At 40.9% G+C, this 12,079-nt stretch overlaps 1 protein-coding gene across 2 annotated transcripts in view; it reads left to right on the plus strand.

The window, feature by feature from the left end:
• The window catches only part of LOC104990716 (myosin-2), a 26,316-nt gene extending 15,564 nt beyond the window's left edge, over positions 1 to 10,752 (plus strand). For both annotated transcript variants that reach the window (XM_010843005.1, XM_010843004.1), the window contains exons 23-40: positions 1,643 to 1,885; positions 2,001 to 2,177; positions 2,258 to 2,403; positions 2,487 to 2,577; positions 2,664 to 3,053; positions 4,149 to 4,275; positions 4,952 to 5,070; positions 5,204 to 5,400; positions 6,106 to 6,289; positions 6,371 to 6,536; positions 6,636 to 6,760; positions 6,927 to 7,235; positions 7,322 to 7,525; positions 8,060 to 8,185; positions 8,275 to 8,445; positions 8,529 to 8,633; positions 8,753 to 8,848; positions 10,466 to 10,752. In XM_010843005.1, coding sequence (XP_010841307.1) covers positions 1,643 to 1,885; positions 2,001 to 2,177; positions 2,258 to 2,403; positions 2,487 to 2,577; positions 2,664 to 3,053; positions 4,149 to 4,275; positions 4,952 to 5,070; positions 5,204 to 5,400; positions 6,106 to 6,289; positions 6,371 to 6,536; positions 6,636 to 6,760; positions 6,927 to 7,235; positions 7,322 to 7,525; positions 8,060 to 8,185; positions 8,275 to 8,445; positions 8,529 to 8,633; positions 8,753 to 8,848; positions 10,466 to 10,618 — 3,129 coding nt within the window. In that variant the 3' untranslated portion in view covers positions 10,619 to 10,752. The remainder of the gene's footprint in view (positions 1 to 1,642; positions 1,886 to 2,000; positions 2,178 to 2,257; positions 2,404 to 2,486; positions 2,578 to 2,663; positions 3,054 to 4,148; positions 4,276 to 4,951; positions 5,071 to 5,203; positions 5,401 to 6,105; positions 6,290 to 6,370; positions 6,537 to 6,635; positions 6,761 to 6,926; positions 7,236 to 7,321; positions 7,526 to 8,059; positions 8,186 to 8,274; positions 8,446 to 8,528; positions 8,634 to 8,752; positions 8,849 to 10,465) is intronic.
• The last annotated feature ends 1,327 nt before the right edge of the window (positions 10,753 to 12,079 follow it).

The raw sequence follows: 12,079 nt of genomic DNA on the forward strand, positions 1-12,079 counted from the left end.
ATAAGTCAGTGGCTGAACTGATTTTTATGAGTCCTTTAGTCATTTATAAAAACCTTATTGAGTTATATAGTTTCTCAAAATTACAAGTTCTTACATACTCTAAAATTCCTTTTGAGACTAATTCTTAAAATGGAAAAGGAAACCTTGGACAATTATAGAACTGTTATGGCCTATCAGCCTGGTAGGCTGCAGTCCATGAGGTCGCTAAGAATCAGACACGACTGAGCGACTTCACTTTCACTTTTCACTTTCATGCGTTGGAGAAGGAAATGGCAACCCACTCCAGTGTTCTTGCCTGGAGAATCCCAGGGACGGTGGAGCCTGGTGGGCTGCCGTCTATGGGGTCGTACAGAGTCAGACACGACTGAAGCGACTTAGCAGCAGCAGCAGCAGCCCAAATACAAAGGGGGAGAACAGCATGGAGAAAGTGATTTGTTTTCTCTGCAACTTCCTTGAACTTCTAGATGTTTATGGATCTTAAATCACAGTGTGTACAGCTGATAAAGGATAGTACTCTACATCAGTTTTTACTGAATTATTGTTTGTTATTGATCTCTAAAATGAGACTTGCTCTTTCCAATCCATCTCCATAGTCAGTGCGCATCATATAACGTTCGGGTTGCTGCATCAGCACTTAACTTGCTCTACCTGCCCCCAATTCTCTCCCTCCATCCAGCCTGCTCATTGCTATGCCTGAACCAATCATTTTACAACTGCTTTCATCAACTCTGAAATGTAATTTATGAGACTGTCTTTGATTTGAAGTGAACTGAATTGGTTTGGTATAATTTACTCATCACAAAATCATATATTTTTTCCTGCTGATTAAGATTGGTCTCTTCTGTCAAGTTGGGGTGGTATAATAACTCCTTCCTTTAGATTACAGAAGGGAAAAGAGCTGTTTTGCTGTCCCCATTCCCTTCAAAGCTATCCTGAAGTCTCTTCTCTTGTCCCTAGAGAATCACTTAGCTACTGTCCTATATTACCATGCTCACTACCTGCCTGTGTGCAGCACACTTTCTTCTTTTATGTATCCAAAGACTGATATGGAGGCTCACTGATGAATGTATCTATCAATTTCTCTCTCTTTTCCATCCACCCCCAACTCTCTTAAGTAGAAACATATGTTGCTAGGAATTTGATTACTTAATGCCTCAATTAGAATTTAAAGTATCATAACCAGGATCATCCTCCAAGACTACAAAGGGAAATAATTTGCTAGTAGTGGCTACATCTGGAAACTTCTGAATGCTTTCCCTTCTCCTGATCCTTCCCCCAATAAGTTCATTTCTACAAAACCAAGTCCTATCCATCTCTCAAAGCCCAACTCAAATGCCACTTCATTCATTAAATCATATCTGAAACAACTTCTCTGATCTTTTATGTCACTAATTGCTTTCTGAATTAATCGTAGCTTGTTGGGGTTAAGCTTTCTAACCTACTGTAGAATATACTCTTCTAAATGAACAGGACAATACCTGATACATTTTGTTTTTCCCAAAATGTGGAGCATCTGGCAATCACACATGACAAGTGGTTCATAAAAGTTTAATCCAAAGAATTAATGGGGGAGATTTATACCATTATCATTGTATAATACTTCATTCTTACTTCCCAATTTTGATTTTGCTTTCAACTCAAGGAAGCTGAAGGCTTGGCTGATGCAGAGGAAAGATGTGACCAGCTGATCAAAACCAAAATCCAGCTGGAGGCTAAGATCAAGGAGGTGACTGAGAGAGCAGAGGATGAGGAAGAGATCAATGCTGAGCTGACGGCCAAGAAGAGGAAACTGGAGGACGAATGTTCGGAACTAAAGAAAGACATAGACGACCTTGAGCTGACACTGGCCAAGGTTGAGAAGGAGAAACATGCCACAGAAAATAAGGTATGAAACATACAAGGAAAGTTTATGTTTTTATCATTACTAGGCAATACAAGCAAAAAACGGAAGCCACCAAAATGTAACATGTAATGAATGCAAAGTGTTTTTACTTCCTAAGGTGAAAAACCTCACAGAAGAGATGGCAGGTCTGGATGAAACCATCGCCAAGCTGACCAAGGAGAAAAAGGCCCTCCAGGAGGCCCACCAGCAGACCCTGGATGACCTGCAGGCAGAAGAGGACAAAGTCAACACTCTGACCAAAGCTAAAACCAAGCTAGAGCAGCAAGTGGATGACGTAAGTCTAGGATTGTCAAGGAAATTTTCTTTGAAAGGAAGCTAAGCAATTCTTTTTGACTCAGCATTATTTGTATTTAGCTTGAGGGGTCCTTGGAGCAAGAAAAGAAACTTCGCATGGACCTAGAGAGAGCCAAGAGGAAACTTGAAGGTGATCTCAAGTTGGCCCAAGAGTCCATAATGGACATTGAAAATGAAAAACAACAACTTGATGAAAAGCTCAAAAAGTAAGTATGAAAGAATTGTTTATGGACTTGCTTCCAATGTTGAGTATGGACTCAACTGTTATCCTTTACTACTTTTCAAAAAGGAAAGAGTTTGAAATCAGCAATTTGCAAAGCAAGATTGAAGATGAACAAGCACTTGGCATTCAACTGCAGAAGAAGATCAAAGAGTTGCAGGTAAGTTCATATTTCTATCAGTCTGGCTCAAAGAGCCATAGTTATGAGCATAAAGGAGCTCACAGTGAGCTTCTCCCCACCTCCAGGCCCGCATCGAGGAGCTGGAGGAGGAGATCGAGGCCGAGCGGGCCTCCCGCGCCAAGGCAGAGAAGCAACGCTCAGACCTCTCCCGGGAACTGGAGGAGATCAGCGAGCGGCTAGAAGAAGCCGGCGGGGCCACTTCTGCCCAGATTGAGATGAACAAGAAGCGGGAGGCCGAGTTCCAGAAGATGCGCAGGGACCTGGAGGAGGCCACCCTGCAGCACGAGGCCACGGCGGCCGCTCTTCGCAAGAAGCACGCGGACAGTGTGGCTGAGCTGGGGGAGCAGATTGACAACCTGCAGAGGGTCAAGCAGAAGCTGGAGAAGGAGAAGAGCGAGATGAAGATGGAGATCGACGACCTTGCTAGCAATGTGGAAACGATCTCTAAAGCCAAGGTACTGCCGAGTCCGAGAAACTGTTATTAACAGCAATGACCCATTATGTGCACAGTCTGCATAGGGCCTTTACACACAGGTGATTTGTTCTTTGCAGTAATCCAGGAGGTAAACAAGAAAGATACCAGTATTATATTATTTCCACTCAATCATAGGAAGAAACTAAAATTCAAAGAAGCTGAGCATATTAACCCCACCACACTATTAACATAGGACAACATCTGCAGCGAACCAGGCTGTCCATGTTCTCTAGCACTCCAACTGGGGAACACAGGTCTCCAAAATTCTCAACTATCCAACATGCAGTTTCACTGTACATAAGTAGGCAGTGAAGTATTTATAAATGCTTTTTGAAAATATGTCACTACATTTTTCACAAAATCTTTAGTACATGATCTTTCATTTTTTTATCACAGGCAGACCTCAGAGATATTGCAGGTTTGGTTCCAGACCACCACAATGAAGCAAATATCAAAATAAAGCAAGCCACTCAAATTCCCTGGTTTCCCAAGGCGTATAAAAATGATGTTTACACTATAATGTAGTCTATTAAGTGTGCAACAGCATTATGCCTAAAAAAAAAATGCATCCCTTCATTTAAAAATGCTTTCTTGCTTAAAAAAAAAAAATGCTAACCATCATCTGAACCATCAATGAGTCACAGTGCCAACATCAAAGATCACAGATCACTGAAACAAATATAATAAAGAAGCTTGAATACTGTGAGAATTACCAAAATGTGATACAGAGACATGAAGTGGGCCAATGCTATTGGAAAAATAGTGCTGATAGACTTACTGGATACAGGGTTGCCCAAACCCTAAATTTGTTTTTAAAAAAAAGTGATATCTGGGAAGAGCGATAATACAAGGAATGCCTGGAATAATGAATGAAGCTTCACAATTAGCTTTTTAAAACTCCCAATGTGTGTCTTCACCTTAGGACAGCAATCATATTATACAAGATAAAGAAAAAATTCCTATATATTACATACAAGATAATTTACTTTATATGTCAAAATAAATCTTTTTCTATTTTAGAAGAAATGGTAGCTGTCAATGTCTGCACTTGCTTCTTCCACTTTTCCTCTCACAGGGAAACCTAGAGAAGATGTGCCGAACTCTGGAGGACCAAGTGAACGAGCTGAAATCCAAGGAGGAGGAGCAGCAGCGGCTGATCAATGACCTGACAACCCAGAGGGGACGCTTGCAGACTGAATCTGGTAACTCTCTCCTCCTCCATGAGGCCTAAAAGTGGAGATGATGTGGTCTAAAACAACTGATATGTGAGAGCCTAATAAAAGCAACTGAGAACATGTGATTCACCGGACAGTTCAGACTCTCCCCCACGTACAAGGTTACTTAGGGACGATGCTGAGGTGAAGACTTCCATAGGACTGGGCCAAGCTCTGCTCCACAAAGGCCTTGAGGATTTGGCCACATAGAAGGGATGCCTGGGGCCAAGGGTTTTTCCATCATGGGTCCAGGGCTTCTGTTTTAGATCGTGCTTCCTTTTAGCTAAACCAGAATGAACCAAATTCCTGCATAGGGCAATGGATAACCCAGTCTCTCAAAAGTCTTATGAAACAGGGCCAATGTGGAATTAAAAAGTTTAACTCCCTTCTTTGACAGTTATTAACAGGTTTTGTACAATAATGTAACCCGAAAGAATCAGTTATGGAGAGGACAAAGAGAAGTTAAGCTGCATTTATTCATTTAGGTTATTTTCACCATAAAAATCAGAAAATTGACATCAAGCATGATGATGTCAATAGAGAATTCAACCACCCGAGCACTCAACTGAAAAGGGGGTGTTGAGATTTTCAACTTATTTCTCATACAGTCTTGCAAAACCTTTTCTTCGCTTTAACAAGTGGTGCCATATCATTTGCCTATCAGGTGAATTTTCACGTCAGCTAGATGAGAAAGAAGCTCTGGTGTCTCAGTTGTCAAGGGGCAAACAAGCATTTACTCAACAGATTGAGGAATTAAAGAGGCAACTTGAAGAGGAGATAAAGGTAACTAGATAAGACTCATTTCCCCCTACCCTGACCCTAATTGGAGTCCATTATACCAACTTTTACAGGGTTTTGAAGCTTAAGAATTAAACACTAAGTATTCAGTAAAATGAACATATAACTCTCTTCGCAGGCCAAGAATGCCCTGGCCCATGGCCTGCAGTCAGCCCGTCATGACTGTGACCTGCTGCGTGAACAGTATGAGGAGGAGCAGGAATCCAAGGCCGAGCTGCAGAGGGCGCTGTCCAAGGCCAACACCGAGGTGGCCCAGTGGAGGACCAAGTATGAGACAGACGCCATCCAGCGCACGGAGGAGCTGGAGGAGGCCAAGTATGTGCTCAGATATAAGAGGATGTGCAGAGAATGTTGAACATTGAATCACAGAAACAGAACCTTTGAGGATTCAGTGAATTAACTCACAAACATTCATTAATTAGCTCCTATCTGCCAGGCATTATCAGCCCCTGAGAACAGGATATGAATAAAGCAAACACCATCACTGACCTCTGAGCCTAAAATCTAGTTAAAAAGAATAACTCACACAGATAATCAGCCTTATTGCTGGCTGTCAGGCACACCAAGCTCATTGATGCTTCAGGAATTTGTTAGCCCCTCTTGTGTCTGGAACAACCTCCCCCCGCCAGATCTCCCTCTGGCTCTCTCTGACTTCTTTTAGATCTTGACTCAAACATTACCTCCTCAGAAAGGACTTCCCTGAATATCTAAGAATAGCTGCCCACTCCTTACTCCATTTTATCTTCCTTCACTGCACTTTACATCTGCAATAAGTCGCTATGCATTTTCTGACTTGCTTATTGTTTATCTCTCTCTTCTTTGGAAGCTTCATGAGGCAGGGATCTTTTCTGTCCTATTCGCTGCAGTGTACTCAGCATCTGGTTCATAAAAGGAGCTCATCAATATTTTTTTGAATGAAGGAGATTTTTAATATGAAGTTCCCCACACTTTTCAGCACGGTAACAGTTCATAATTCTCGGTTTGGTTTCCCTCTCTCTACAACCATGTGTAATCTTCAAGGAAGAAACTGGCCCAGCGTCTGCAGGCTGCTGAGGAACACGTGGAAGCTGTGAACGCCAAATGCGCCTCCCTTGAGAAGACCAAGCAGAGGCTCCAGAATGAGGTTGAGGACCTCATGCTCGATGTGGAGAGGACAAACGCTGCCTGCGCAGCCCTGGACAAAAAGCAAAGGAACTTTGACAAGGTAACTTCTGCACAGCCTCCGGCCTCCACCACTGTTCTCTGTCCTTTCCAGCCAGGTAACCTCTTTTGGTGTGTGTTTCAGATCCTGGCAGAATGGAAACAGAAGTATGAGGAAACCCACGCCGAGCTCGAGGCAGCTCAGAAGGAGGCCCGCTCTCTGGGTACCGAGCTGTTCAAGATGAAGAATGCCTACGAGGAGTCCTTGGATCAGCTAGAAACTTTGAAACGAGAGAACAAAAACTTGCAGCGTGAGTCCCTTTCACTTTGAATAGTTTTCATGCCTTGGAGGTACCTTTCTCTTCTGTTTTCTGTCTGATCAAGTCTCTTCCCGTCTTTCACCCAAACAGAGGAGATCTCTGACCTCACGGAGCAGATCGCAGAAGGAGGGAAACGTATGCATGAACTGGAGAAAATAAAGAAGCAAGTGGAACAAGAAAAGTCTGAAATTCAGGCTGCTTTAGAGGAGGCAGAGGTATGAGTCAAAAATGTACATTGTAAACAAATTCAGAAAAGAATTAGGACTAGCCACATACACTGAACAGAGGAATAAATGGCACAAAATTAGCGGAAGGAAAGGTGTGCAGAAAAGCTGCTAAATGTGTCCATTCCTGCTAACGTCATCCCTTGCTGTTGTTAAGGCATCTCTTGAACACGAAGAGGGCAAGATCCTGCGTATCCAGCTGGAGCTGAACCAAGTCAAGTCTGAAATTGACAGGAAAATTGCTGAAAAGGATGAGGAAATTGACCAGCTGAAGAGGAACCACATTAGAGTTGTGGAGTCCATGCAGACCATGCTGGATGCTGAAATCAGGAGCAGGAATGACGCCATCAGGCTCAAGAAGAAGATGGAAGGAGACCTCAATGAAATGGAGATCCAGTTGAACCATGCCAACCGCATGGCTGCTGAGGCCCTGAAGAACTACAGGAACACTCAAGCCATCCTCAAGGTAAATGGGTTCAGGAGATGGTCCCAGTACAGGTGGGTGACTGCAGCCCTGAGAACAAGGTGTCTCAATGATCGTTCATTCCACAGGATACCCAGATCCACCTGGATGATGCTCTGCGGGGCCAGGAGGACTTGAAGGAGCAGCTGGCCATGGTGGAGCGCAGAGCCAACCTGCTGCAGGCTGAGATCGAGGAGCTGCGGGCCACCCTGGAGCAGACAGAGAGGAGCAGGAAGATCGCAGAGCAGGAGCTCCTGGATGCCAGTGAGCGCGTCCAGCTCCTGCACACCCAGGTAAGATTCAGCACAAAGAATTCACCTTCAGTAAATGCCTATGACCCAGAAAAGATAAACTTGAATTTTTTATATAACAGTCAGGTTTTATACTTCTACCAAATTTTCACTGCATTATTGAGAAATCTTTCGCTATTTCATCTTGCATGTATTATTAGTGATTAACTTCTTAAAATATTCTAAAACTTGCCATATTCTTTTGTGTTAGTATCTTTATTGACCCTGGCTATCAATATTGACATTTTTATTGTGGTAAAAGAAATACTTGAACATGTTATAATTTTATCCTTGTGAGTAGTTTCACTGGTAAACGGCAGTTTAAAATTATAGAGATATTTGGTCTAATTATAAGAAATGTACAAAGATGCTAAATATTCTATAACATTTCTATTTTAATTAATTGTACTACATAACAGAATAATATTCAAGAGCATTTGACTTCCAAATTTTTATCTGAAATTTTTATCAAACAGTGGCCACCACTACGTACTTTGGTAACATGATTAAAAGAGCATATAACTTACTTTCAAACAGAACACCAGCCTGATCAACACCAAGAAGAAGCTAGAGACAGACATCACGCAAATCCAGGGAGAGATGGAGGACATTCTCCAGGAAGCTCGCAACGCAGAAGAGAAAGCCAAGAAGGCCATCACTGATGTGAGCAGAGGGCCACACCGGGTCGTCAAGCTAGAATCTTGATGGGCTGTCTCACCTTCCTCAACTAGCTTTATTTTACTGCTAATTAGGCAGCCATGATGGCTGAGGAGCTGAAGAAGGAGCAGGACACCAGCGCCCACCTGGAGCGGATGAAGAAGAACATGGAGCAGACGGTGAAGGACCTGCAGCACCGTCTGGATGAGGCTGAGCAGCTGGCCCTGAAGGGCGGGAAGAAGCAAATCCAGAAACTGGAGGCCAGGGTGGGTCTCCCAGTATCTATCTATTTCCATTTATTCCCAGTGCCTTAGTGGATCAAAGTTCTTAAGCGCCTACTCCTTTGCAGGTGCGTGAGCTGGAAGGAGAGGTAGAGAGTGAGCAGAAGCGCAATGCGGAAGCTGTCAAGGGTCTGCGCAAACACGAGAGGAGAGTGAAGGAACTCACTTACCAGGTGCAGCAACAGTTTCTATCAGCTAAGCACTCCTTGTATATATAGGAAATGCTCCCATGTCATGACACAACAGTAGTGTGCTTTTGAACTAAGACTCTGTGGTTTGTATCATCTTTCAGACGGAAGAAGATCGGAAAAATATTCTCAGACTTCAGGACTTGGTAGATAAACTTCAGGCGAAAGTGAAATCTTACAAGAGACAAGCTGAGGAGGCTGTAAGTATTCTTAAGACAAAGGGAAGAAAGTCCTCTGTTAAGAAAAACTCATAAGTACTTAGATTTACTATTTAACTGTAGTAAATAAGCTGTCTGCATTATAGAAGACTGAGTACTTCTTAAAAATATTTGTACTTTTTTTTAATTTTTAAAGTTGACCTTCTATCCACAAAGAAACCTCAAAAAAATCTCAAAGCAGAAATAATACATTCTCTAGCCCTAGTGTGATAAAGTTGTAAAGTGATGAGAAAATATAAAGAAAAATTTCCAAGTATTTAAATGTTAAAAAACTGACTTTCCTAAAAAATTTTTGGATTAACTTGAAATAAAAACACAATTACTGAATAGTTTTTAACTGTAAATAAAATTTCATGGAAGATGAGACTTTTATAAACCTTGAATGTAGTCTGAGCTGTCCTTGAAGGACAATTCATTTCTTTATATGCTTTCATTATGAATCAAAAATAAAAATAAATGAAGAAACTGACAGTCCAATAAAGAAGTTAAAAATAATAGTAAAATAATGAAGAGGTACTGTTAAAGGTAATATAGAAATGAATGAATGAGTATATCCTATTTCCAACAGCTAATCTCAGTAATATCTTGGGAATTAATAAAAATAAATATATAATCAAATAAAAAGTGAGTGAAAGTAAAAACTCACAACATTACAAATGAGAAAGGGGACAAACCATATCAGGAAGAAGATTATTTTTTTAAATGCAAAATATGTAACTATCAAGGTGGTTGAAATCTTAAATAAGAGAATATAGATTATTAAATTGGCTGAATAAGTTACTTCAGAATTCCTTCTGAAAATGAACTCATTCCAGATAAGTCTTTCAAATTTTGAAGGAACAGATAATCCCTGAGCTATGTAAGCCACTTCAGAGCATGGGAAAAGATGAAAAGCTTTCCAAATCATTTTAAGAAGCTCGCATAACCCTAATACCAAAACCTGTCCAAAAGAGAACAGGAGTGGGGAAAGACACTAAAGGCAGTTTTATTCATGAGTATAGTTGTAGTGAAGATAAATTACTAGGTCACTGAAACCCATACTTTATTAAGTAAATTGTCCATCAGTGATTAAATATATTTAATTCCTACAAACTAAGGATTACTTAATATTAAGGAGTCTGTCAACAGAATCATTACATACAAAGTAGGAGGGAAAAAGTGATTGCTTTGAAATGTGCCAAAATAACATATAATAAAATCCAACATTTATTTCCACTTAAAGAAGCTATTAAGAAATGCATCCTTAGTGATGAAGAATATCTAACTCAAGCGAACAGTCGTCATCTTCCAGCAAGCATTAACAAGCATGATTTTATCCTTGCCTTCTTTCCTGCTTTTATATTATTTCTTGCTTTACTTGTGGTACATATTTGTTACCCTGTTTTGGTTGCAAAAGTAGAGCTGCAATTCTTTATGAAGCATAAAGCCCCAGATAAATCTTAATTTCAATGATAAGCAAAGTCCAGGAGGTGGTAGGATAATAATGTCTCCTGTTGAGTATTCTAACTTTGTAGATGCCAAGTCCTTTCTTTCCTTAGGCCTACAGAGTCTATGAAGATGCTCAGTATGCATTCCTTACAATTCCATTTTTATTCTCAGGAGGAACAATCCAATACAAATCTATCTAAATTCCGCAAGCTCCAGCATGAGCTGGAGGAAGCCGAGGAAAGGGCTGACATTGCTGAATCCCAGGTCAACAAGCTGCGGGTGAAGAGCCGGGAGGTTCACACAAAAATCATCAGTGAAGAGTGATCGTGTCCTGATGCTATGGGATGACTGAAGAGAGGCACAAAATGTGAAGTCTTTGGTCATTTCTCTCTGTAATTATCATCTATCCTACTCTACTGCAAAGGAAATAAAGAGCATAGGGCACTGTATAAGCAATACCCTTAGACTGGTCTTTTCTTTCTCTCCTGAAGCAAAGTCAAAACTGAAATAATCATAGAATATAAACAATCCCATTTGATCTGCCACTAAGAAGTAATTATGCACTTGCTTTTATTTTAGGTCTATAGTCATACTTTGGGGCTTCCCTGGTGGCTCAGCGGTAAAGAATCTGCCTGCAATGCAGGAGATGCGGGTTTGATCCCTGAGTTGGGAAGATCCCCTGGAGAAGGAAATGGCAAACCACTCCAGTATTCATGCCTGGAGAATCCCATGGACAGAGGAGCCTGGCAAGCTACAGTCCATGGGGTCGCAAAGAGTCAGACACGACTGAAGCAACTTAGGGGGAATAGTCATACTTTAAGACCATAATGTTGTCACTGATCAAGGAAGCCTGTTCTGATGAACAGAAATATGGAAATTACTTTTATTTCTTCCTAATCTTTCCTTGAAACTGGGGTCTAGTAGGAACTCAGAAAGCTCCTACTTCCTCTAACATGAATCTATTTTCCAGGTCTATGCAAGGAATGGCCCTAGTTATATTCTCACACAGGGGTGCCTCCTGAAGCATATCATGAATTCTCCTTGCTAATTCTCCTTGAATTCGTACCTAATATGAATTCCAAGTATGGGTATTATTAGCACAGAAAGATTTTCATCATTAATACCAGTACACAATATATTCATAGTATATGTGTTGGATAATAGGTAACCACATGAAACAGTCAGATGAGACTTTTCTCTCTAGGAAAGCCATAAAGTCTGGAGGCAAAATATTATTCTATATATTATGTAATATCAATAGGCTGTTTATTAGCCTATGTTTCCAGACTTTATGGCCTCCTATAATTATGTAAAGAGTCAAAATAAATGATTACAAGTATCAATAAAATATGATCCCAAATAAATTATTCAAATGTATATTAAACCCACAGAATGATAAGAATTTGGTGCAAAAGCTAGATATAGTAGCAACCTGAATTATTTAGAGGAGTTTCCCAAGAGAATCAAGATTTTTTTTAAGCTGGATTTAATTGCAACGCATAGCCAAAAATATAACCTTCTTGGACAGCATAAAGTAAAGACTAAATGATGATTTCCCATCTGAATAAAAAGCACATCAGTCTAAATGGCCCTGCGAGAGAATTGACTTAATCATATGTGCGGAAGTAGTTGCACAGGTAATTTGGATCCACACTGTCACACTGGCTCAGGAAGGATGTGGAATCACTTCTCACTGCCCTGGCCCCTTTCACTGTGTTCTCACACCACCTGTAAATACTTGCGTGCCTCAGAACTTGGCAGTAATGACCAAAACCAACGTCTATT

This window comes from Bison bison, unplaced genomic scaffold, assembly GCF_000754665.1.
Source record: "Bison bison bison isolate TAMUID 2011002044 unplaced genomic scaffold, Bison_UMD1.0 scf7180017864180, whole genome shotgun sequence".
NCBI classification, from domain to species: domain Eukaryota; kingdom Metazoa; phylum Chordata; class Mammalia; order Artiodactyla; family Bovidae; genus Bison; species Bison bison.